The sequence below is a fragment of the Ovis aries genome, chromosome 10 (genome assembly GCF_016772045.2).
Source record: "Ovis aries strain OAR_USU_Benz2616 breed Rambouillet chromosome 10, ARS-UI_Ramb_v3.0, whole genome shotgun sequence".
Classification (NCBI taxonomy): domain Eukaryota; kingdom Metazoa; phylum Chordata; class Mammalia; order Artiodactyla; family Bovidae; genus Ovis; species Ovis aries.
In genome coordinates, this window is record NC_056063.1 from 73,803,553 (window position 1) to 73,827,918 (window position 24,366).

Genomic DNA, 24,366 nt, shown 5'->3' on the forward strand with positions numbered 1-24,366 from the left:
TTTTTGTTGTAGGTCTGTGATTCAACTCCAGCATTCTGCAGAACCCAACATTTTTAAGTTGTGACTCTGTTAAAAACGAAACCGCACTACAGTAAAATGAACTTGCGTTCATTCACTTAGTGGGAGAGTCAGTCATCAGCTAAATTGCTCGATAAATACTTTTTGAGGACCTAATAGCCCTGATCTAAGGCGCTAGGGAAGCGGAAATGAAAAGTACAAATGGGAAAGAAAGCAACATTACCATCAACCAAGTATTAAAAGTAGAGAGAAAGTATGAGAGATCTGAGAATAATATCAGGAGGGGTCTACCTATCCCTCTTTAAGCTCAAACCTCTGTAAACTGGAAAGGACATATAGGGTGAGGAGTGCGCATTTCATCCAGAATGACAATATATCCTTATTATATAGAAGAGACACATCCCAAATAATTGTTTCTAGCATTTTCAACAATAAAATCAATGGCCTAAATGTGAAATTAATTGGAAGCCACGGTTCTAATACACTGTTTTGGCGATTAAGCACATTAGATTGAATTGTCTCAGAATGCCTAATTATTGTGTCTGCCACACTCATCTGTTTGAGTCATCCCTAACTTTTGGACTGCTGCCTGGATCATTTCTGCAATACAGTTGCAGTTTTGTATTCTTCTCTCTCTCTTTTAATGCATAACTTCTCTTACTATATTCAAAGCTCAAAGCTCTAAACTGCACTTTTGCAAATTCGAGATAAGAGCTAAATAGTTTGTTCAAATGTTGAGTCCATTGAGTTGGGGTGTAAGTTGATTTTATTTTTTAATTGAGAAATGTTTTATACTATAGGATAGTTGATTCACCACTTATTTATGTTTTACAGCTTCAAGATTTAAAAGTGCCTGTGTGAAGTCACTTTTGCTGGAAACCACAGTCCGGGAGCTTTTTGTTCAAATCTTGTTTTTCTGTCAAATATACATTACCCTGACCTTACGAGTGGATGAAGATACCTCAGCTGTCTGACTTTGCCAATTGCTTGCTTTCAGAATTTTAAACAGTGGAAGGAAAAAGAAATCCTGCTAAGATCTGAACATCTCAGTGGCTTATTTTCCAGTGTCGTCAATAGCTGTGAGTGTCAGGACTAAATATTCTCCCAAGGAGTGCCATGATATTGAGGTCACTTTATTAAAAACAGTTTTGTCTGCGAAAGGATCAGGAGACTCCGACGTTTGCAGTCAGAGATGACACTGAGCATGCTTTTATTGCGGCCCGCAGTCTTCGAGTGGGGCATATTGATTGATGAGTGACTGCCTGCCGATAAATTTTCTCCGCTCTGTTTCCTGGATTGGACTTCATTAAGCAATTTGTCACTTACCTTCAGACTTACATGTGGGATTTTCCACAACAATAGTTTTGGGATCATTGGAACTTGGATTGATTTCATCATTTAGCAGGGAGGAACAGGATCCCAGTTATTTTCTCATCATGGCTTTGAATGTTGCCCCCGTCAGAGATACAAAATGGCTGACGTTAGAGGTCTGCAGACAGTTCCAGAGAGGAACCTGCTCCCGCTCTGATGAGGAATGCAAATTCGCCCACCCCCCCAAAAGCTGCCAGGTTGAAAATGGAAGAGTAATTGCCTGCTTTGATTCCCTAAAGGTAAGAGAATGCATTTTTAGGTAGTCACATCAATGCCACATTGGACTGTCAAACGGAATGCTTTCCGTTGTACTTCTAACAATCGATTTTCAATCCTGTTTTTCTTATTTGTGGTGATTATTGGGAGATTTGCACTCAGATTTTTTTTCATGTCAGGCATATATAAATTTTTTACAGATCCATGTTTAAATTAAAAATACATGATGGTGTATTTTTGGTCTGGCATGACATTCATGTCCTCAAGAGTTTTAAATCAAAGTCTGGCTTGTGACAACTGAAGATAAATATTTTATTAACGTTTGATCTTCTGGAGGTTATATAAAGGTGAAGAAATTGAATGTGTCACTTTTTATGTGCCAGTTACTCGGATTCACCTCTTGAAGAATTTCTACTCTTGTGGCTTTCTTTCTTGACCAAGGGCTTCCTAAAATACTTCCTAAGAGGTTTTTCACGCTCTTTGGAAATTTGCCATGGCTAACAGGAATTATTAAATACACACTCAGTGCTCCCTGAGAACCTACCGTGTGTAAGTTAACACATAGCACCTGAGAGAAGAAATGAATGTGCTTCAAGTTGGTATCCTTGATGAGCCCACTGTCTAGTAGGGGAAATATAGCAAACGGCAATAATTCAAGACAGAAAGGGTGTGTGCTTAGTCGCTCAGTCATGTCCAACTCTTTGTGACTCCATGGACTGTTGCCCTCCAGGCTCCTTTGTCCATGGTGAATCTCCAGGCAAAAATCCTGGAGTGGGTTGCCATGCCCTCCTCCAGGGGAGCTCCCCAACCCAGGGATCAAAGTCGGGTCTGCTGCATTGCAGGCAGATTCTTTAATGTCTGAGCCACTAGGGAAGCCCAAGACAGAAAGGGACATGTGCCCTAAGAGAAGGATAGAAAGCAGACTTCTGTGATAGAAAGCAGATTCATCGAAGGGAGCACTGGCTTCCAGCTGATTGTTTCAGAAATGTTTTTAGAGGCTGTGGCACCTGAGTTGTATACCAAGTTGGGTGGAGATTAGACTTGAAGAAATGGGAGAATTATCGTGAAAGATCTCATTGAAGAAAATGGGGATGACTTAACCCATAATTCTTTGAGGTGGATTTTTTTCCCTAAAATTATGGATCCTATCAATCCCTGACTGTCTAGGATAGTTCTAACATAATGACAATATTGTTTTCAACGATACATGTAAGACACATAGCTTAAAAAAAATAGAGCTTAAATTTTACATCTCTGAAAAACTTCATATAAATAAGCTTACCAAACAACAACAAAAAAATTGATCCATGCTCTTAATATACAATTTGGGAAATCATAGTGAATAGTGACCTTAGCCTATTTTGGAGTATTGAAGGGACTGGGTATGTTTCTTGAGAAAATTTCTCCTTTAAGTAAAAAACAAACAAAACTTTCTTATTTGATTTACAGATGAAAATTGAAATATGACTTCAAATCATATTTTAATGGGAAAATTTGTCTATACTAAAAGCAGAACTTATTTATAGCTCAATAGAATAAATATTAAAATTTGAAAAAATTAGATATGCAGTTTACCTCAATAACTACCCCTCTTTTCTTCCTTTTTTATCTCTCAAAGCCTATTAGTTTAGACTTTAAAATTATAACTCATTTTGTCTACATAGAATTGACTAGATGGGTGATAAATCACAATTCATATAGACTGTAACAGCATGAGCACATTTTTATATTAGTATGTATTTTGCTTATAGGCAAAAAAGTAAGTAAAGTGTGTATTCATTTCTGTGATTATCACAAATGACAGCCTTCACTGTAAAAAATAGTGTAGATTAAAAACTAGAATGTAAGAACTTTTAAGATATGGAATCAGGTTAGAAATGAGGAATTCATTTTCCAGGTCATCCCCAAGCCCTTTGTTTATCAAGTCAACCCTTTTTTGGTTGGATATTTACTATTAAACTGAGGTTTTAGTAATTTCTTAAAACTTTTAATTCTTTTAACTAGTTAGGCAACTGTGCCCGACCTATTAAGGCTCAGTATTTTTTGACTTATCAACAGCACAACTCTCAGATTCGTATATGTCAATATTGTACTGGAGATTCACCAAGATCACAATTGTTTGAGAATTCCCACTCATGAGAAAGAATCGAGAACAGTTATATTTAGAATAAAAATGTAAAGCAAGCTGTGAGAACGTTGAGTACTATTTAGAAAGAAACCTTGAAGATCATTTTCAGAAGTGTCTAGTAAAATCATTCCAAGTGTGGAAGCAGAGTTGTGTATTGCCTCAAGTTATTAGTTTCCTTTCAGGATTGTAAGTTTTTAGGTTACTTAATTTGAGTGCAGTGTTACAGATTTGTGACATGGTCAAACTGTGAACAATGTAGAAAGAGCCCAGACTCACAGGAGTAAGACAGACCTGAGCCTACCTGCTCAACCACTTCCCAGCCTTCGGTGGGTCATTTATCACTTCTTAGCTTTGTTGTCTCATCAGTAAAATGAGAAAATTCACCAGGGACATTGGCTAAAGAATTTACAGTGCCCAGCACCACGCTGACCTGCTCACCTTGAAAGGCGGCTATAAGGAGTACAAGTCCTTGCAACAGGAACTGGTAAATAAAACAGACGCTCAAAAATACAGGCTAAAATGACAGATGATGGTGATTATAATGAAGCTAATTTAATTTTATTTCATGCGTTAAAAAAGGTAGCTCTGCAGCAGTAGAACCAGCCTAGGGTAGAAAGAAGGGCAAGGGTTTTGAAGTCAGGACAGGCCAGGACTTGAAGAAACCCTGGCGGGGACATGGGCTAACTATATCATTTGAGACAAGTTATTTTTCCTCCTTTACTTCAGTGTCATCTTATTTTAAATTGCTACAATAATTCCTGCTTCATAAGGCTACTTCAGAGACCAGCTGGCCTAAAATATACCTGTCGCCCAGCACGAGCTGGACGTGGTGATATTAGTGTCTTTCCCTTCCTAGTAAAGTATCATATAGTATGCACCTTGAGTTTAATGACTGGCTTTACAAGCAAAACGTGGCCAACTCTTAAAGCATCCAATTCTTAATGTGTCCAAACTCTTAATCTATTGTAATAATACCTCAATGATGCAAATTAGTCATGAGGTTAAAAGAAATCAAGTTTGAGGTAGACATCGTTTTTGTTGTTGTTATTTATGGCAAGATATCTTCTGTAAACACTGTAGGGTACTTTTATTCATAAAAATAGGAAAAACAAATCTGTGATGACTTATATAGGTACAAGTTAATTTGTGAGCCTCAGATACTCCACTTTTGTTTTTGTTGTGAGTTAAGTTTGTATATGTGACGAAACTTCCATAAGTACATACTAAACAAATTTGTGGATGTTTGGAAAAGAGATTTGCTGAGGTCTTTGTCAAGAGAGGTGTGTGTATATAGATGTTATTATAACAGAGATTTTGTAAAATGTACAGAGTTCTCACAGTGACATTTGTAATTTATTCACAACTGTTACCACGCTGCATTTTATGTGAAACCACCAGACATGCAAGCACTTATGATTGTTTAAAGTTACAGTGTTATTATGAACAGTGGAACTGCTTAAGTCTTTTACAGAAGGCCAGAACATTCCAGAACACCCTTGTATCCCTGGAGCCTAGAACAGTGTCTCATACCCTGTGAAAGTGAAGTGAAAGTCGCTCAGTCATGTCCGATTCTTTGCAACCCCATGGACTATATAGTCCATGGAATTCTCCAGACCAGATTACTGGAGTGGGTAGCCTTTCCCTTCTCCAGGGAATCTTCCCAACCCAGCGATTGAACCCAGGTCTCCCACATTGCAAGTGGATTCTTTACCAGCTGAGCCACAAGGGAAGCCCCTTCATACACTGTAAATGCTCACTAATGGTAGAGCATGTTCATCAGGAAAATACTCAAGCCTCTCAGATAGGGCTGCTGCATATGGTTGCATAGGGGCGCACTGAACAATAGGGGTCTATTTCTCATCACAGTGAGATGGGCGCCCTCTGGAGTTGTGCATTGCACAGCCTGTGCAGCCATGTGCTATGGCCCTGTTCTTCATATCCCAATCAATTTCAAATTCAGGAAGCTCTGTGCAAGGACTGAAGACACAGGCTGACTCCGGAAGTACAATACAACACTGGAAAATTGACAGGACAGTTATTTCACTTTCTCTGAAACTGTATGTGATGCAAAAACTGCTTGTTTTTACTCTCCCATTGTATGAAATGCTGGCTATAAGCTGACTGATGACAAGTAAAATTTTAGTCTTCAGATTTATGGATGAAAAATTTAAAAATTAGAAGTGGTTAGATATGTGGCCATTTTGGACAATTTTTAAAAACTATTCCCCAAAGGTATCAGAATATGTCACTGGCCTCAACCTTAACTTCACATTTTTGAATTGCCATTGGGCTCTTCAGTTCAGTCACTCAGTCGTGTCTGACTCTTCGCGACCCCATGGACTGCAGCACGCCAAACTTCCCTGTCCATCACCAACTCCCAGAGCTTGCTCAAACTCATGTCCACTGAGTCGGTGATGCCATCCAACCATCTCATCATCTGTCGTACCCTTCTCCTCCTGCCTTCAATCTTTCCCAGCATCAGGGTCTTTTCCAGTGAGTCAGTTCTTCCCATCAGGTGGCCAAAAAAGCTGGAGCTTCAGCATCAGTCCTTCCAATGAGTATTCAGGACTGATTTCCTTTATGATTCAGTAAGATTTTCTTTACAACTGGGCTCTAAATAGGGGCTAATTCTTTGCAGAAATTGCTTGAGTGTTTTCGAAATTATATGCCTCATTTTGGCCTGATTTAGAAATATAATCTCAGGTAATTATTTCATTATCAATGGAAATCACTGTAGTCCTATAGAGCTTGTCAGCCAGGCATTTTTCATGCAATTATCTATTCTATCTAACAACTCTGTAAGGTAAATATTACTCAGTTAATCATTATAAATGTGGATACAGATTCAAAAATACAAGTTGCTCTCCTATACCTTGTAAATGGTGGAGCAGGGATCTGATTCCAGATGTGACTCCAGAACTAATGTCATCTCTTCCCTCTTCCTAATTCGCCTTACAGAATAATCATCAATGTAATTAATTCCAAAGCTCCTAATAGCTTAGTAATATTTATGTTTAACAAGTTTAGCATATTGAAGTATAAAAAAACATTCCAAAATAGAAGCCCCCAGGAATGAGCCTATTTATGTCCTTGAATATTAAATATTTTTTAAAAGTGAGAAACTGCAAGAGAATGCAAGGCACATGTTATATTTGTTTTTGCATCTGCACACAAATATTATATCATCACTTACTAGGTCTCAGTAACAAAAATGCTTTGGATTCAAGGTATTGGAGCGTGTGTATGCCCCGTGATTCTGAAGTGCATGGTTTCAGATATATGATGTGAGAAGGCAGGACAACTTTGCACTTTAAGAATTCTTGGATCCCCTGATTAGACCTCTCCCTTATGAGAGATCCGTTTCCTGACCATGACTTCTACTCTCTCCTGTAAATCAACCACTTCCCCTTGTGCCCTCGCTTGACACCGTTCAGACCTCTATATATAGTTTACCCCTCTGAGTACGTGTCCCAGTACAAGCGGGTAAGCTTCCTAAAGGCAAGACTGTGTCTCATCTCTGCGCCCCAGCACCTAACGTGGCGTCATAGCAGAAATGCAATCATGACCACTCAAAGAACGCATAAGCCAACAAAGAGTCCTCATAATTTTTCAGAAGGGATTTATTGATGATCATCAGTGCATTTCGGATCCAGCATTGATCTCTGGATGAGCGCTCACCCTTTTCTTTAAATATTTCATTCTGCCGGCCTGGTCAGCCTCTCCTTGGAATTCTCTCTTGCTCTTTCCCCCACGGTATAGTCCTAGTTCTTTCACCACTCTAACCTCCCTGTCTATTCTGCCTCTAATCTCACCTCGTCCTCCCCTTGCTCCCTAAGGTAGATGTTCTCCAAGACCCAGTGTTGGTGCTTCCTAGGTCAAGTCCAGTGATCTGTTCTGAAAGGGGAAGCAGAAATGAAACTGTTAGTCGCTCAGATGTGTCCGACTCTTTGCGGGCCTATTGACTGTAGCCCACCAGGCTCTTCTGTCCGTGGAATTCTCCAGGCAAGAATACTGGTGTGGGTTGCCGTGCCCTCCTTCAGGGGATCTTCCCCACCCAGGGATCGAACCCAGGTCTCCTGCATTGCAGGCAGATTATCATCTGAGCTACCAGGGAAGCCCTCTGAAGGGGGACCTGCCCTCAAATATTCAGTTCCTACCCCTGTGCTGATCAGTCCCAATTCTGGGTGTGTGCTCTTTCCTTGCCAACTTTGAGGCTCCAAATTCCTACTGAACACCTCATGTGAATGGTTCATTGTCTGCTGCAGTTCAGGATGTCTAAATCCACACCCTTCATCCTGTCCCCACCCTGAGCCATCACCCACTCCATCCCCATGCCTTGTTCCCCAGGTGCAAAATCTTAGTTTGATCCTCACCATCGTGCTAAGCACACTTAGTGGGTTTTTTTTTCCCCTCCTTGTCGTGATAGTGGGAAGTATGCATCTTTCCTAAGTAATCAAGACTATGGAATCTTTACTCAGAAAAGTGGTCATACCCTGAGACTACTGGCAAACAATCTCAGGATTGCAAAGGTTTCATGGTTACCTCTATAAACTATCTAAGGACTGTAAGTTAAGGAAGTCTCTCATTAAGAGAGAGACTTCTCACAGAGAAGTCTGACACATTAAAGTGGGCACAAGAAGACCAGGGGACCATTAAAGATACTTTCTGATTGTTTCCCAAATTTTCCTAGAGCCAAGATAAGCGCCAAATTCTTCCTAATGCTCAAGATATTCTCTGCTCAGGGTGGATATACTTTCAGTTTTCCAGAACAAGAGAAGGACCATTACTTAGCAGACGGAATCAGCTTTGGTGCCTTCAGTGAGCAAGGGAATGAGATTCTGAAGCTCTGCATCATCTGCCTAAATGTCTTACTTAGGGGCAGCATACGTGCGTTGTTTATTTTATGGGTGATGCCACTTTCCTGGGACACGACTGCTACCTAACACAGTTTACAGTGACGAGTCAGACAAGATCACCTCCGTGTTAGTTTCCTAGGGCTGTGATTATGAAATACCACCAACTGGGTGGCTTAAAACCACAGAAATGCATCATCTCCTAGTTCTAGGGGCTGGAAGTTTGATCAAAGTGTCTGGAAATCATGTTCTTTCTGAAATTCCTACAAGAGCAGCTTTCCTTGGCTCTTCTGGTTTCTCATAATGCATGCCCTATGACTGTGTAATTCTGATCTCTGCCCTCCTCTGCAGATGTCTGTCTTCCTGTGTGTCTCTCTTTGCATCATCTTCCCTCTGAGTCTGTGTCCAAATTTCCCCTTCTTACAAGGACATGAGTTAAATTAAGGTAGGGCCACTCCCGTCCTGCAGTATGACCTCATCTTATCTAATTACTTCTGCAGTGACTCTGTTTTCAAATTGAGTCACAGTCGGAGGGACAGGGATTTAAGATTTCAGTATATCTTTTGGCGAGGGGTGAAGGGGGACAACGTGAGGCAGCACATAACAGTGACATCTAAACATCAGAAATCAAGCACTGTGGTCTAATTCAAGGAGTCCAAGCTGGGTTTCAGAATCCATCTCCACACGCTGCCCTGGATGGCCACTAGCCTTCATCGGAGCTAGCAAAAGAGAGGAGGCTTAAAAAAACTCCAGTTTTTGATATTGAGTAAGAGAAGGCCTGATGATAAACAGTCATTCTGTGATTATAATGGTCTGTGTTTAAGCACGAAAGAATAAAAATAATTCACAGAGAAAAATGGCGAAACTTCTCCAAAAATAAAACTAATGAAATAAAATACCAATTGTAACCTTAATTATATTGTTTAGTAATTACATTTGTTTATTTACTCACTTTGCCTTGGGCAGTGATGGTAACTTCTGTTAGACCGTGTGGCAGTTCTTGGGAAACCATTTCTCTACATTTATCATAATAAATAATTTGTTTCCTATTCTGTTTTTCTGAAGATGGAAACAGCATCTTGTCAGTACCCTTCTTCCATTCAAACTCCTGTTTTTATTTTAGGGTGTTTTAATACAGTGACAAACTCGGAAGCAAAGAGCTTGGGTAAAAGCCCTGGCCTGAGAATCTGCCCTGGTTCTGAATTACGACATTGCTGCTTGTAAGCTTACCTCATTTTGCCTCCCTGGGTTTCAGGTGATGCGTCAGTAAACATTCACTAATTCATTCATTCCCTCTAACTAAACAAAAGGCACAAACTCAAGATCTGTAGGAATCAGCAAGTAATATGAATGAGTGACTCAGCACTCACTGCTGGGGAGACCTAGGGCTCACTGGAGACAGCAGGAAGTTAGCCAAAGGGCACATAACCCCTCTAAAGATGCCAGCAGCCACCCAGCCACAGACAGCTGTTGCCTGCCTTTTGAGCATCTTGGGGGTTTAAAAAACAAACAAACAAAAAAGAACCAGGGATACAAGTTTGGATGTGAAGTGTCTCAATTTCTAAATCTTGGCAGCCAATTAAAATATCTTTAAATCCCGAAGTTCAGGTAGAACACATCTACCGGAGGGATTCAGCCTAAAGTCTGCTGCAATTAGCCTCTGAAATAAACAAACAAGCATTGATCCTGTGACAGGCGCCGCTAAACACCGGGACTAGAACAGCATATGCAGAATCTTCCATCATTAGAGCTAATTGAGGGCGGAGTGAATTTATGAACTGCTCTTCGTCATCCTTGAAAGACTGTTTTCACACCGCTTTGGTGATTCACTCTCTGGTTTTCCCCTTACCTCACTGGCCACACCTCCTCTGTCTCTCTTCCTGAATCACCCTCCTCCTCCAGACCTCTAAGTGCTGGCATCTCTCCAGGCTTTGTCCTCAAGCGTCTTTTCGACATTTGCTCACATCCATGGTGGGCACCTTAATCTTCTGATGACTTACTGAATACATTCTTACCTCCAGAACTTTGGGCTTTTCTACCCCTAAACTGGACTTCCCTCAATGACCTCATCCTACCCAAAGGCTGTAAACATTTCCTATATGCTGAAAATTTTAAATTTCTATGTCTAGCCTTGATTTCTCCTCTGTCTAGGCTCACACACCCAATTGCCAACCTGCCATCTCTACCTGGATATTCAAGTGACTTCTCAAGTTTAATATATCCACTAATAAGAGCTCATTGGAAAAGACTTTGATGCTAGGAGGGATTGGGGGCAGGAGGAGAAGGGGACAACAGGATGAGATGGCTGGATGGCATCACGGACTTGATGGACGTGAGTTTGAGTGAACTCCCGGAGCTGGTGATGGACAGGGAGGCCTGGCATGCTGCGATTCATGGGGTCACAAAGAGTTGGACACGACTGAGCAAATGAACTGAATAAGAACTTGAGGCCTCCCCTTCAATCTGCTGTCCCCATGGTACCTGTTCTGAGTAGATGGTACCATTTGTTCAGTTGATCAAATTAAACATCTTAAAACCGGCTGGAATCTTCTGTTACCGTTACCACCATGTCCAACCTTTCTCTCTGTTCTATCAGCAAGTCCTATTCTCTCTGCCTTCAGAAGACGTCCTAGATCTGAGCACTTTTCAGCACTTCTATGATGACTGCCTTGGCCCAACCTACCATCATGTTTCAAATGGATTGTTACAATAGTCAACCATAGCCTTCCCTTTTGCCATTCCTTACTCTCGTGACTCAACAGTCATGTCACTCTCTAGCTTAAAACTTTTCAGTAGCTGTTCATTTCACTGATGAAAACCAAAGGGCTTTCCCTAAAGCCCCATGTGGTCTGGCCCCCAGCTGCATTCCTGGCCCCACTTTCCCCTCTTTGCACTGACTGTTCCCTCTACCTGGAATGCTCTCCCCCCAGGTAACTACAAGCCTCAGTTCTTCACTTTGGTCTGGACTTTGCTTAAATAGCACACATCCCTCCACAAGAGGAACCTCAGAACTTGTCCTTAAGGGATGTTATCTGCCTATGTATCTCTTAACCATCTCCGCTGCTGGAAGGTAATGCTGTAAGGCTGGGTCTTCATTGCTCTACCACTGTACCTGGCAGCTTCTGGGTGCTCATTCATATTTGCAAAAGAATTACGTGTATCTTTGGGCTTCCTTGATGGCTCAGTGATAAAGAACCCACCTGCCAATGCAGGAGGTGTAGGTTTGATCCCTGGGTCGGAAAGATCCCCTGGAGAAGGAAATGGCAACCCATTCCAGTATTCTTGCCTGGGAAATCCCATGGACAGAGGAGCCTGGTGGGCTACAGTGCCTGGGGTCACAAAAGAGTCGAACATGATTTAGTGGCTAAACAACAAATATATCCTTAAATCTTTAAAATACCACTTAAAAGTACTTTAAAACACATTTTCCCCCACTGTTTTCCCCACAAAATTCTGATAACTCTTTTGGCTACCTATTGCTCATTTTTCCCCATTAATCTACAAACAGAAAACCCTTCTTGGTTTAAGGTTTTGTACAAACAAGTTCTTTGATTTATAACCCAAAAGGTGTTTTTGGACCCTGTGCATGATTTTGACTGCCTTGATAGGCAGGTCACATGGAGACGTGCCCACAAGTGTCTGGTAAGAGCTATTTAAATTCCCGGAGTGGCCTATTTGGCCCCTGTGAGCAGCTAACGCATCATTTCCCCAAAGCCCGACTATAGAATGATGCTGGTCCTGGACCACATTTTCCCTAGTCTGCTATAAAATCAGGACATTGAAATACATTTGTGTATTGTTTTATTTTGTTTTTATTGTGATGAGAACACAACAGGAGATCTACCTTCTTAATTCATTTTTGGGGGGACTGTGCCATGTGACTTGTGGGATTTTACGTCCCTGACTAGGGACTGAACTTTCAACCCCTGCATTAGAAGCATGTTGTCTTAACCACTGGTCTGCCAGGGAAGTCCATTACCACATTTTAAAATGCACAATTCAGTATTGCTGTCTACAGGTACAGTGTTGTAATGCAGATCTCTAGAATTTGTTCATCTGACATACTGAAACTGTATAAATACATTTTTTTCATGAAGGTAAATTCTTTAAATTTAAGGTTGCTTTTTATTCTGATTTTTTTTTTTCTGATTATCATAGTATCCTTTTCTTTTCTAAAACGATTGTCAATAGATGCGTTTTGTTGTCCTTTTTTCCTTAATGGCCTTACTCAGCAAAAAAAAACAAAACAAAACTGGGCAGCTGTATGTCAGTTTCCCTCTCTTCTTATGACATGTTACTGCCCAACAAAATTCATAAAAATCTGTATTATTTGGTCTGAAATTCCCACCATCAGACTCACTCCTTTGAGTCACACACAGGAAAGACTTTGTCATTAGAAAGTTTCCCGTTGAGTCCACGTTCCCTGAGAGGACCGTGGAACTTCCTGGAACTTTTCTGTTAGCAAATGAAGCCAGCTTGATCTATCAAATAAGCTCATTTTCATTCTGGGGGAGGAAAGGAGCCTGACCCAGAGACTTTGAGACCTAGGACATATTTGCTTTATTGTACAAGAGCAAGTCCCCAGGAAGCCAAAAACAGCTGGCGTTCAATATCAAGATCTAATCCACGGTGGGGGGCTCACCCCAGGGGGGCTGGGGAGACCAGGGTTACTCTGGGGGAGCTTCAGCAATAATGAACTTCACCTGTTTTACAATTTCCCCATGAACTTATCTGCTAATACTAAATAGCGTATTCTTTCCACTTGGTTTGGTTCAATTTCCTCTGGCTCAAAGATTACAGTCTAGCATGTATTACTCTTTCGCGGCACTGCTATGACCAAGGAGGATAAAATTGATAGAGGACAGATTCTCCCTGAGCACCTGCCCTTGGGATTCAGGGAGTGAGTGGATGCTGACATGTTTATTTGTGATCAGCCTTGCCCAGCCATCCTTCCTGACCGACCAGCATCCTGGGGATTTGACTGATGAGACCATCTTCTTGAGACTGAGGTCATATACCCATAATGAATATTAAGCCCTGTAAGAAGATGAGATGCTGCCAGGAGAAAGAGGAAGAGAAAATGACTCAGGGCTTTAACCTGGTTAAAGCAAAACAAAACGACTAGAGTCAGTCCACTTCAGGCGTGTTTATGTATTTCATTTAGATTGCCGTTATCGTACTGGAGCATTTCGTATTCTTTTGAAAGTCAGTGCTCATCATTTTTGATTGAACGTGATATGGACACTAAGGTCCATCAGTAATCAGTCTTACTATGAAAACTTATTTGCTGAAAAGCAGGAAACAGTTGATATAGGCTTCTTAAAAATGCCCATCTGGTCCACATCTCAAATCTCATTTGGAAGAATTTTCAAGCGCTCTCAGCCCTTAGTAAAATCATTAATAATGACACTGAAGATATCATTTCCACACCTGCTATGAAACTGAGCACTGACCCAGATGCTCAGGATCTAAAATTAATCAGCAGCAGCTTCATTTGAGTAATTTAATTCACATTGCTTCCCTTCCATTCCCGTTGGGCGCTGGGTTGTTAATGGAAACAGTGATACTGGAAAATTTTGGATAGCCGAATTCTTAATGAAGGATTCTAGTAAATCCAAACATTCTGAGTGGTGTATAGAGGTGAGGCGAAGGAAATTTCACAGTCCTGAAGAACTTCAGTGTCTTTATTCATTTATTTCTTCTACAAATAGTCACTGAGCCACTCCTAAGTGCCAGACACTATGTTTGGTACCAAAAAAAGACACAGGAACCTTATTCCAGTGGAACTTATAGTCCACTGGAAGGAATAGCCAGTGGAAAGTCAACAAACTTGTCACATCTACACAGTTTATCAGGACTGTTATTCATTCATGAAAAGCTGAATGCCCAGAGAATGCAGGCATTGAGCCAGGCATTGGCATACAATACTGTATAAAAGCAGTCTTGACCCCATGGGGTTTTCAGTCTAATGTGAGTGACCAGAACAGGATAGAAACACCTCCCCTCCCCCCCAAAAAATATTAGCTATTTTCAAGTTGGGTGAAGTGCTAAAAAGGAAATACAAGGAATGAAGATAAAAAGCAATGTGTCTGAAAGAAAGTGAAGTTGCTCAGTCATGTCCAATTCTTTGCGACCCCATGGACTGTAGCCTCCCAGGTTCCTCGGGCCATGGGATTTTCCGAGCAAGAACACTGGAGTGGGTTGCCATTTCTTTCTCCAGGAGGTCTTCCTGACCCAGGGATTGAACCCAGGTCTCCCACATTGTAGGCAGATGCTTTACTATCTGAGCCACCAGGGAAGTCCTGTGTCTGAAGAATTTAAACAGAAAAGATGGGCTGGGATGTTTTCCCCAGGAGGGGCTTTCTGAGCAGAGACCTGAAAGGTGAGAAGGAGGCAGCCGTGAGAAGAGCTTCCCCAGCACAGAGGAAAAAGAGCAGTCCTAAAGCGTGGAGAGAAAAGCACTTGGCTGGCTTCTGGAAACCAGAGGCCAGGGTGCCTGAGACAAGGAATAGGAGAGCCAGTGTGTTGGACTGGATTGATGCTCAGTGCTAAGACCTGAGCAAGAGGATGTCTTGCCTCGCGGGAAGGAAGGCCTGCTGCCTGGAGAAGGAGTTGCTGGCAGGGGCTGGGCCAGGAACTCAGAGAAGGCAGTTATGCATCTTCACACTGTCCAGAGATTGCCACCAATGCCGCCCGAGGTGGGTGGGAGTGTACAGATTGAAAGTGTGTTTTGGAGGTAGGTATTACTGGGAAAGTTGCATCTGGACAGTTTATTCTTTAACAATTGTGTATTTATTTGGGGCTGTGCCAGGTCTTCCCTGCTGCATGAGCTTCTCATAGCAGTGGCTTCTCTTGTTGCAGGCCACATATTCAGTACAAGTGGCACACGAGCTCAGTTGCTCCAAGGCATGTGGGATCTTCCCGGACCAGGGATCGAACCTGTGTCTCCCGCACTGGGAGGTGGATTCTTTATCACTGAGCCACCAAGGAGAATACTGGAGTGGGTTGCCATTTCCTTCTCCGAGGCATCTTCCTGACCCAGGAATCAAACTCAGGTCTCCTGCATTGCAGGCAGATTGTTTACACACTGAGCCACAAGGAAAGCCCAGGGAAGCCCCAGGACAGCTTATTGAAAGGGTCAATTAATGTGCATCCTTGCTTCATTTGTTCCTGCCTTTATGGTTCCTGGGCCTGATGGTTTGGAGTGGGGTGTTAGCCTTTTCTCTTGAGAATGCATTTCTCCTGGTCCTGTTCACCCTGTTGGCCATTTCATTCTTAATGTTTTCTCTCTGTGTGGTCACTCAGGAGCTGGGTGGGATCCAGAGCTCCAGGAAGAAGTTGGTTTCTTATCGGAGCAAATGTACTGCTTTGCAGAATCAGACTGCTTATATCAAAAACCCTTCTAAGTGTGTCTTATATAATTGAAGTTCCTGTTACTTTTGGTTTTCTTAGGGTCAAGTCTTGAGATTGACTTCAATCTCATGAACTTTTCCTTAGCTGTTTTACACAGAAAGTTCTATTGGATCTTTTTATTTTTTTCAGGATTAGTTTTTATTTCCAATTTCAATCCTAAATTTAAAAACCTAGATTTTTCTTTCCGTTCAGTTCAGTCTCTCCGTCATGTTTCTTTGTGACCCCATGGACTGCAGCACACCAGACCTCCCTGTCCATCACCAACTCCTGGAGCTTACTTAAACTCATGTCCATAGAGTCTGTGATGCCATCCAACCATCTCATCCTCTGTCATCCCCTTCTCCTCCTGCCTTCAATCTCTCCCAGCATCAGGGTCTTTTCCAGTGAGTCATTTCTTCACATCAGGTGGCCAAAGTATTGGAGCTTCAGCTTCAGCATCAGTCCTTCCAATGAATATTCAGGACTGTGGGGTTTAAGCCCAGTTCTTTAACTACATTGCAGAAAGTGTTCCCAAGATCCAAATTTCCTTTTTCAGAGTGCCTTATGTCTCTCAAATTTCTGAAATCTCTAGTTGAAGTAAAAGTAAGTTTTAGATAAGTGGTTCATGTTCTTCTTTATTTATTTATAGGATTTCTTCTCATTAATTTATATTTTTCTCAGATAATTATTAATTTTACTCATTTTAAACTTAATCATTAATTCACGTTACTGTTATAAATCTTAATGTTTTATTGTTAAATAATTTAAATAAGTTTATTTATAAATGTTATATTTTTTCCTTCTAGTTTTTTCTTTAATTAAATTTGCCAGATTTTCCAGAAATGTATCTGTATCATGTTCTTGGTTTAAGCTATCAATTCTACAAAAGATATGCTTTATTTTTTCTTTCTGCTTCATTGTTCTCCTTCTCACTGCATGCATGCCAACTCAGTTCAGTTGTGTCTGACTCTTTGTGACCATGTGGACTGTAGCCCGCCAGGCTCCTCTGTCCATGGGATTCTCTAGGCAAGAACACTGGAGTGGGTTGCCTTGCCCTTCTCCAGGGAATCGTCCCAACCCAGGGATCAAACCCGCAGCTCTTAAGTCTCCTGCATTGGCAGGCAGGTTCTTCACCACTGGTACCACCTGGGAAGCCCTTTCCTTCTCACTAGCTTTCCTTAATTTTTTTTTTTTTCCTGAGTTCCCATGTTGAATGTTTTGTTCTTGTCTCTCAGTTCTTTTCTTTAAAAAGCATTTAGAGCTGTGTATCTACTACATAAAATAGCTTTGGCTGAGTCTTATAGGTTTTTGGTCAATAATGTTCTCACATTTGTTATTTTCTAGTTTGCTTATTAACTCAGGTGTTTTTAATGTGACTATTTCTAAAATGTCCGTAGTTTGGGGTTTTTTTCCCTTTAAAGTCCCAATATGAATTTCTTATAATATTTTATTATTAAGATAATAGAGTTATGCAAGTTTTACTTTAAAAATGTGCTGAAATATCTTATTATCCAGATCATGATCAGGGTTTTATAAGATGCATTTCCTGTTCTTAAGTGCAAAGTTATATCAAGGCATAGATATTTCTAGAAACATTAAATAATTCTTTATGTCCTTAATTGCTAATTTTTGTCTCTGGGACCTACCAGAGAGTTATGCAGTTTTGAAATTTTAATATGACTCATGCGATTTCTTATATTTCTAGAAACTCTTGCCTTTCATGGACTGACGCTGTGTTATTTTGTGCCTGGTGTTTCATGACTCATGGCTTTTTATGTTTCTACTTGTACAATGTGCAGCTGACCGTCCATCAAATTTATTTTGTGTTCAAATCTTGCTTTTTTCTTTTATACTTTCCAAGTATAACTTGTCACTTTTATTTTTATTATATCTCACTCATATGAGCATCATTTCTTCAATTTGATTTTTAATTTGAATAAATTTTGAAATCTTACATGCCTTTAATATTAAAAAAGCAGCCTAGGAACTTTCTTGGTGGTTCAGTGGTTAAGACTCTGAAGTTCCATTACAGAGGACATGGGTTCAATCCCAGGTCAGGGAACTAAGCCACATGCTGTGGTGTATGGCCAAAAAATGTATTTAAAAGTAATTTTAAAATAAAATTTTGAACGCCTATGTAGCTGTCTAAGGAACCCCTTCATCCTTATCCTGAAATCCTTATCAGGACCTATAGTGTCCTCACTTTGGACTTTGTCAGATCATAGAGTTGTACCAGAAGAGATAGAACTAATTTATGTCTGGTGTTTCAGATGGGCTGGAAACACAGGAAATAATATACCTCCTGGCCATATTTCTATAACGTCATCTTGTGGACTACCATCTAACATCTCTAAGGATCAGGTTTGATGAAGGTGGAGAAATCCAGCACGGTCCGTGAACTGTATTACTTACACCTGGTAGCCGGCCATAGCACAGTGTGAAGGAAGCTTTTTTCAAGAAAAAGACCTCCCTAATCTTAATCCTTCCCACCTAGACTCATACAATGTCTATCTCCTTTTTGTCTCTAACTGCTTCAGCTACCTCCAAAACCCCTCATCAATCAGTCCATGACCCTGTTTAATATTGTGCCATATTCCTTGGGAGTTCTTGCCCTGAGAGATTTTATAAAATACCTGAGACAAAAAGGCGTGTAGAAATAACAATTAAATATCCAACTATTTGGTACTGATTATTAGAGGAAGAAGCTTCTTTGAAAAAGAGAGAGAGTCATTTGTCAGTAATAGGCTTCCCTGGTGGCTCAGATGGAAAAGAATTGACCTATGTTTGATCCCTGGGTCAGGAAGATCACCTGGAGAGGAGAACGGCTACCCACTCCAATATTCTGAAGATTTCCATGGACAGAGGAGCGTGGGCATGCTACATTCCATGGGGTCTCAAAGAGTCGGACCCAGCTGAGCGACTAACACTTTCATTTCAGGCGGCCAGAATGTGTCAACAGCCAATCCTACTTAGTCCCTGTTTAAAACATGATGGTCCCATTGAGAGGGGAGAGCAGCCAGGATGTGAAATAAGGAAGAGCTCTTTATAGGCTAGGTAGAATTAGCTCAAAGGGATGACTGATCCTCATGTGTGTACCCCACACCATGGATCCCAACTGCTTTTCCCTTGGGCACTTTCAGAGGCACCTGTTCAGTAGGTCTGGGTATGGATCCCAAAAATCTATTTTTGGAAGCTCTCCAGTGATTCATATGCATGGCCGAATTTAGAAAATATTACTTTAAATGAGCTCATCCCACACTCTGTAACTGTTTGTTCTTCTGCTGCATAAATCTGTTAAGCATCCCTGAAGGTCTTAAAGATCCCATTAGTCTTGCAAGTTTCCGATAAGGTATAAATGCCATGATTTCTCACCGGTAGCATTTTCCAAGTTAGGATTAAAAACAAAAAATCAGGCACTTTTTCATACCCTTGATGAGTACTCTTATTCCTGTGCCAATTTTAATTGCTGTGTTCAGCAACACAATGGCCTGTAAATCATTAGTCATAACTGTAAACTATGAAACAACAGCAGCCAATCTTAGTTAGTCCCAGTTTAACACATTATGGTGCCATTGAGAGGCGAGAGCAGCCAGGATGTGAAATAATGGGGATGGATAAGGGAATGAGTTGGATCCATTAACTCTGCAGAAGAAAGATTCAAAGACATGCTGCTGCTGCTAAGTCACTTCAGTCGTGTCCGACTCTGTGCGACCCCATAGACGGCAGCCCACCAGGCTCCGCTGTCCCTGGGGTTCTCCAGGCAAGAACATTGGAGTGGGTTGCCATTTCCTTCTCCAATGCATGAAAGTGAAAAGTGAAAGGGAAGTCGCTCAGTCATGTCAGCCTTCTCCAAATAGCAGAGTTAACATGTTGAAGAAGTATACTTGCTCTGTGTAAGGAGTGGAACCAATGTGTGAGGATGTAAAGAGTGGAACCAATCTGTGAGGTCTGTAGAAAAAAAGTCTCCATTCAATATGAGGAAAAAATTAATAAACACGCCTGGTAGGATAAAGTTCCCAGCTCCGGAACCTCTCAGATAATGCAAGCCTGGGATTCGCATTGTTGTTTGTATTTAATCACTCTGCCGTGTCTGACTCTTTGCAACCACAAGGACTGTAACCCACCAGGCTCCTCTGTCCGTGGGATTTCCCAGACAAGAATACTGGAGTGGGTTGCCATTTCCTTTGGCAGGGGATCTTCCCAACCCAGGGATCGAACTCACGTCTCCTGCATTGGCAGGTGGAGTCTTTACCAGTGAGCCACCAGGGAAACACACGGGTTTTGTGTTGTATCCTTTAAAAAGTTTTTTCTATGCCAGAGATACTCTGAGAGAGTCCCATGCTGAACTAATTATTAAAATGGCCAAGCTCAGCAAGAGAAATTTTCCCCAGTGTCAGTGTTAGATTATTTGGTTGCCTAACAACCAGTAAATATCTGTGATGTAGTGGAAAATCAAAAGTTTGTGTGTCTGAACTGATTGTATAGTTCCTAACACCACACTTGGTTCATCCCATTGATGGTAAGTATTTCCATTACAGTTTGCTGTGTATCAAAATGGTATAGAACTGCAATCTGCTCTGTTCTGATTTTTATCAAACATGAGCCAACTCCCCAACTTAACCATAATGTACACAATAGAAATAGATGTTGCATTCAGATAGGAGTTGACAGGATGCCGTGGTGAGAACAGAATAATTTAGGGATCTGTAAAACTGTTACATAAAGTCAAAGCTAGTAGTGTCTCTAGTGTGATGGTAGAAGTTTAATCATGAACTCTTCATCGTTGGAATTCTGTGGCTTTTTCGTAAGTGACTAATGCCACCATTTAAGGTATAGAACAAATTTTAAATATTGATAGATAACATGATTTAATTATTTAATCATAGCTTTCCATCCATCCAGTCTCCTAGGAAACCAACAAAATATATCTGGATAGTTTAAAAGTTTGATCTCGTTTATAAAGGGCTGCTTTACATTATAAGAACCCAAGAACTGTTATTTGTCAAACTTGTGTATTAAACATCTGCCAAGATATCTTATTAGGTTTTCTGAGCAATAATGACTTGGTACAAAATAAACCATGGAAGCCTGTCAGATTCTATCCATACTAAATAACTGAGACGCTCATTTTCCCTCCTTTGTTTGATCTCTCAAGCCCAAATCATAATTTTTAAAAGTGATTGATATGGATTAACTTCACTTTCTCTCTGAAAGATTCAGAATTGCTTTAGGTAACTTTTTATTAGCCAGTCCAGGACATTTTTACAGCAATATAATTAATAGCATTTTTAATGAAAATGATGGCATATTAATTGGCAATTTTTGGATGACTGTGCTTCCTAATTACTTATTAACCTTTAAATCAGATATACACAAGGGAGAAGAGCAAGATTCATGTCTTTGAGTATCTGAAAGGTTTTTTTCAAGGTGCTTTTTATAAAAAGAATCCAAAAGAACTGTTTTTTCCCCCAGAGGAAACTCAAAATTATATCAGGAGCTAAGTGTGGTATGACGCTTAAAAACACATTAATATGCTAGAGAAGTTTTCAGTGTATCTATTCTTGACACTTCAGTGAATCATCATTAATAGAAGCATGGTTTAATAAGATAGTAAAAATGATGCCATCAGTTTTCCTTTATCATTTAAATTTGGAGGTAGTTGCAAAAGGCGCTGGAAAGTGGAAAAATACTATTATTAGTTGAGATGGTCTATTTGAATATTTCCATATATATATATATATACTGAAAAATGAGGAAGACCAGACCTGCAGAAGATTTCCCCAGGTCTTTTGCTCCAAACATCAAGTCTGACTTCGTGAAGCCAAAATAGGCTTTTAGATAAGACCTGGTCTGAACTTATCTCATTGTCATTTAAACAGTAGGTCTATTGAAATAAACATAAACTAGATGAAGAGACAAGTCAGTGGACCTCGGAAGACAAGAGTCCCATTTCATCTAATATGATGGGAGAGATCATTTTTTCTGTAGACCTGCTTTCTTTGAGCTTCTGTGTGGCCTTCCTGTCTCTAGCACTGTTAAATGAGTGCTACTATTTGAAGGTCAAAGTTGCTTTTCAGTTCTTTTGGAGATTTGTTTTATACCTGTGCCTTCTTGTTGACTTTTGCCCTGTTGAATTTTCTACGCTCTCTCTCTCTCTGTCTCTGCCTTAATGCATTCATCAGATATATTTCTGAAAGTCTGCTCTTAGGCATAGAGGATCCAGAGGCGAAGATGCTCATAATAAGTTCTAGGGCATGTGCTCTGGAAGCATACTGTGGGCTAGCCAACTCAGACTGGAAGTTGGGAGAGATCAGACTTCACCAGGAGAATGGAGCTGGTGGTGGTGAGTGAGAAGGCAGAACACACCAGCTCCGAATCTTCCTTCTCTAACTCAATGAAACCACCTGTTTCCTCACTCTCCCTCCACCCCCATCTGCCTGGTTTCATATGTCTTCATCTTCCATGTCTCCCTATTGGATCATTGTCTGCTTAAGGAGTTGACCCTATGAGAACCATCCATCAAGCTATAATGCAACAATAGAGAGTAAAACCACTACCTGAAGGCCCTGCTGCACCTGGAGAAGGCTGCAGCTGAGAATTCTCCTTCAGTGCCTTGCCTCCCAATTACAAAAGGTCTGGTACCCATGAAGTTACAACTGGCTGGGCTTGCCATTCCAAAGAAGAGATAACTGCCAAAAAAAACAAGATGTAAAGACAAAATACTAGACTAAAGAGAGAGCAGCAATAAATACATACAGGCACTCAAAATAAATAAATGGATAGAAAAATAAACCGAATGTCTCTTGAAAGGGAAAAAGCAGACACATGAAAGAAAATAGTAACAATCATAGCTATCATTTGCTGAGCATACACTATACATCGTTGACTGTACCAGCCACATTCGATATATTATATGTAACTCTTAAATTTACTATATGTAAATCTAGAAGGCAGATTCTTTTTTATTAATTTATTATTTTAATCGGAGGCTAATTACAATATTGTAGTGGTTTTTGCCATACATTGATGTGAATCAGCCATGGGTGTACATGTGTCCCCCATCGTGAACCCCCCTCCCACCTCCCTCCCCATCCCATCCCTCAGGGTCAGCCCTGAGCACCCTGTCTCATGCATCAAACCTGGACTGGTAATCTATTTAACATACGGTAATATGCACGTTTCAGTGCCATTCTCTCAAATCATCCCACCCTCGCTAGAAGGCAGATTCTTAAAGCAAGTGCTAGAACAGTCTTTCGCCAGAGTATGAGCTTCAGTTCAGTTCAATTGCTCAGTCGTGTCCGACCCTTTGCGACCCCATGAACCACAGCACACCAGGCCTCCCTGTCCATCACCAACTCCCGGAGTTCACTCAGATTCACATCCGTTGAGTCAGTGATGCCATCCTGCCATCTCATCCCCTGTTGTCCCCTTCTCCTCTTGCCCCTGATCCTTCCCAGCATCAAAGTCTTTTCCAATGAGGCAACTCTTTGCATGAGGTGGCCAAAGTACTGGAGTTTCAGCTTTAGCATCATTCCTTCCAAAGAAATCCCAGGGCTGATCTTCAGAATGGACAGGTTGGATCTCCTTGCAGTCCAAGGGACTCTCAAGAGTCTTTTCCAACACCACAGTTCAAAAGCATCAATTCTTCGGCGCTCAGCCTTCTTCCAACTCTCACATCCATACATGACTACTGGGAAAACCATAGCCTTGCCTAGACGGACCTTAGTCAGCAAATAATGTCTCTGCTTTTGAATATGCTATCTAGGTTGATCATAGCTTTCCTTCCAAGGAGTAAGCGTCTTTTAATTTCATGGCTGCAGTCACCATCTGCAGTGATTTTGGAGCCCCCCAAAATAAAGTCTGACACTGTTTCCACTGTTTCCCCATCTATTTCCCATGAAGTGATGAGACCGGATGCCATGATCTTCGTTTTCTGAATGTTGAGCTTTAAGCCAACTTTTTCACTCTCACTTTCATCAAGAGGCTTTTTAGTTTAAAAACCATTAAATAAATGAATAGATCAGTATTTCTCTTTGCTTGGTGTCTGTCTCTCTTCCCTCCCCCACTTCCAGAATGTAAGTTCCTTGAGAGCAGGAACCTCCTTTTGCCTTCTTCTTTACCCTAAGTTCCTAGAATGGAGGCTGGCATTTGGTAGTTACTCAATAAATATGCCTCTTCTAAAGCACGGGGAAACTCAGATTTAGCGAGCTTCTGTACTTCATGCAAAATCACACACAAAACTGGGATGATTTGGGACTTACTCTCAAGTCAACCCGTGCTTTTCGTCCCTCCATGTCACACCAATCTGGCCTTTCCTTCTGCACAGTTCATTCTCTAATTCTCTCAGGTCTGCTTATATTCCAGAGATAGTTTTCTGCTACAGTTCAC

At 41.0% G+C, this 24,366-nt stretch overlaps 1 protein-coding gene across 7 annotated transcripts in view; it reads left to right on the forward strand.

Moving 5' to 3' along the window:
* Positions 1 to 24,366, forward strand: part of MBNL2 (muscleblind like splicing regulator 2) — a 168,972-nt gene that overhangs the window by 49,465 nt on the left and 95,141 nt on the right. For 6 of the 7 annotated variants that reach the window (XM_027973721.3, XM_060394204.1, XM_060394203.1 and 3 more), the window contains exon 2: positions 853 to 1,628. The exons of the other annotated variant lie outside the window; for it this stretch is intronic. In XM_027973721.3, coding sequence (XP_027829522.1) covers positions 1,455 to 1,628 — 174 coding nt within the window. In that variant the 5' untranslated portion in view covers positions 853 to 1,454. The remainder of the gene's footprint in view (positions 1 to 852; positions 1,629 to 24,366) is intronic. 7 annotated transcript variants of the gene reach the window in all.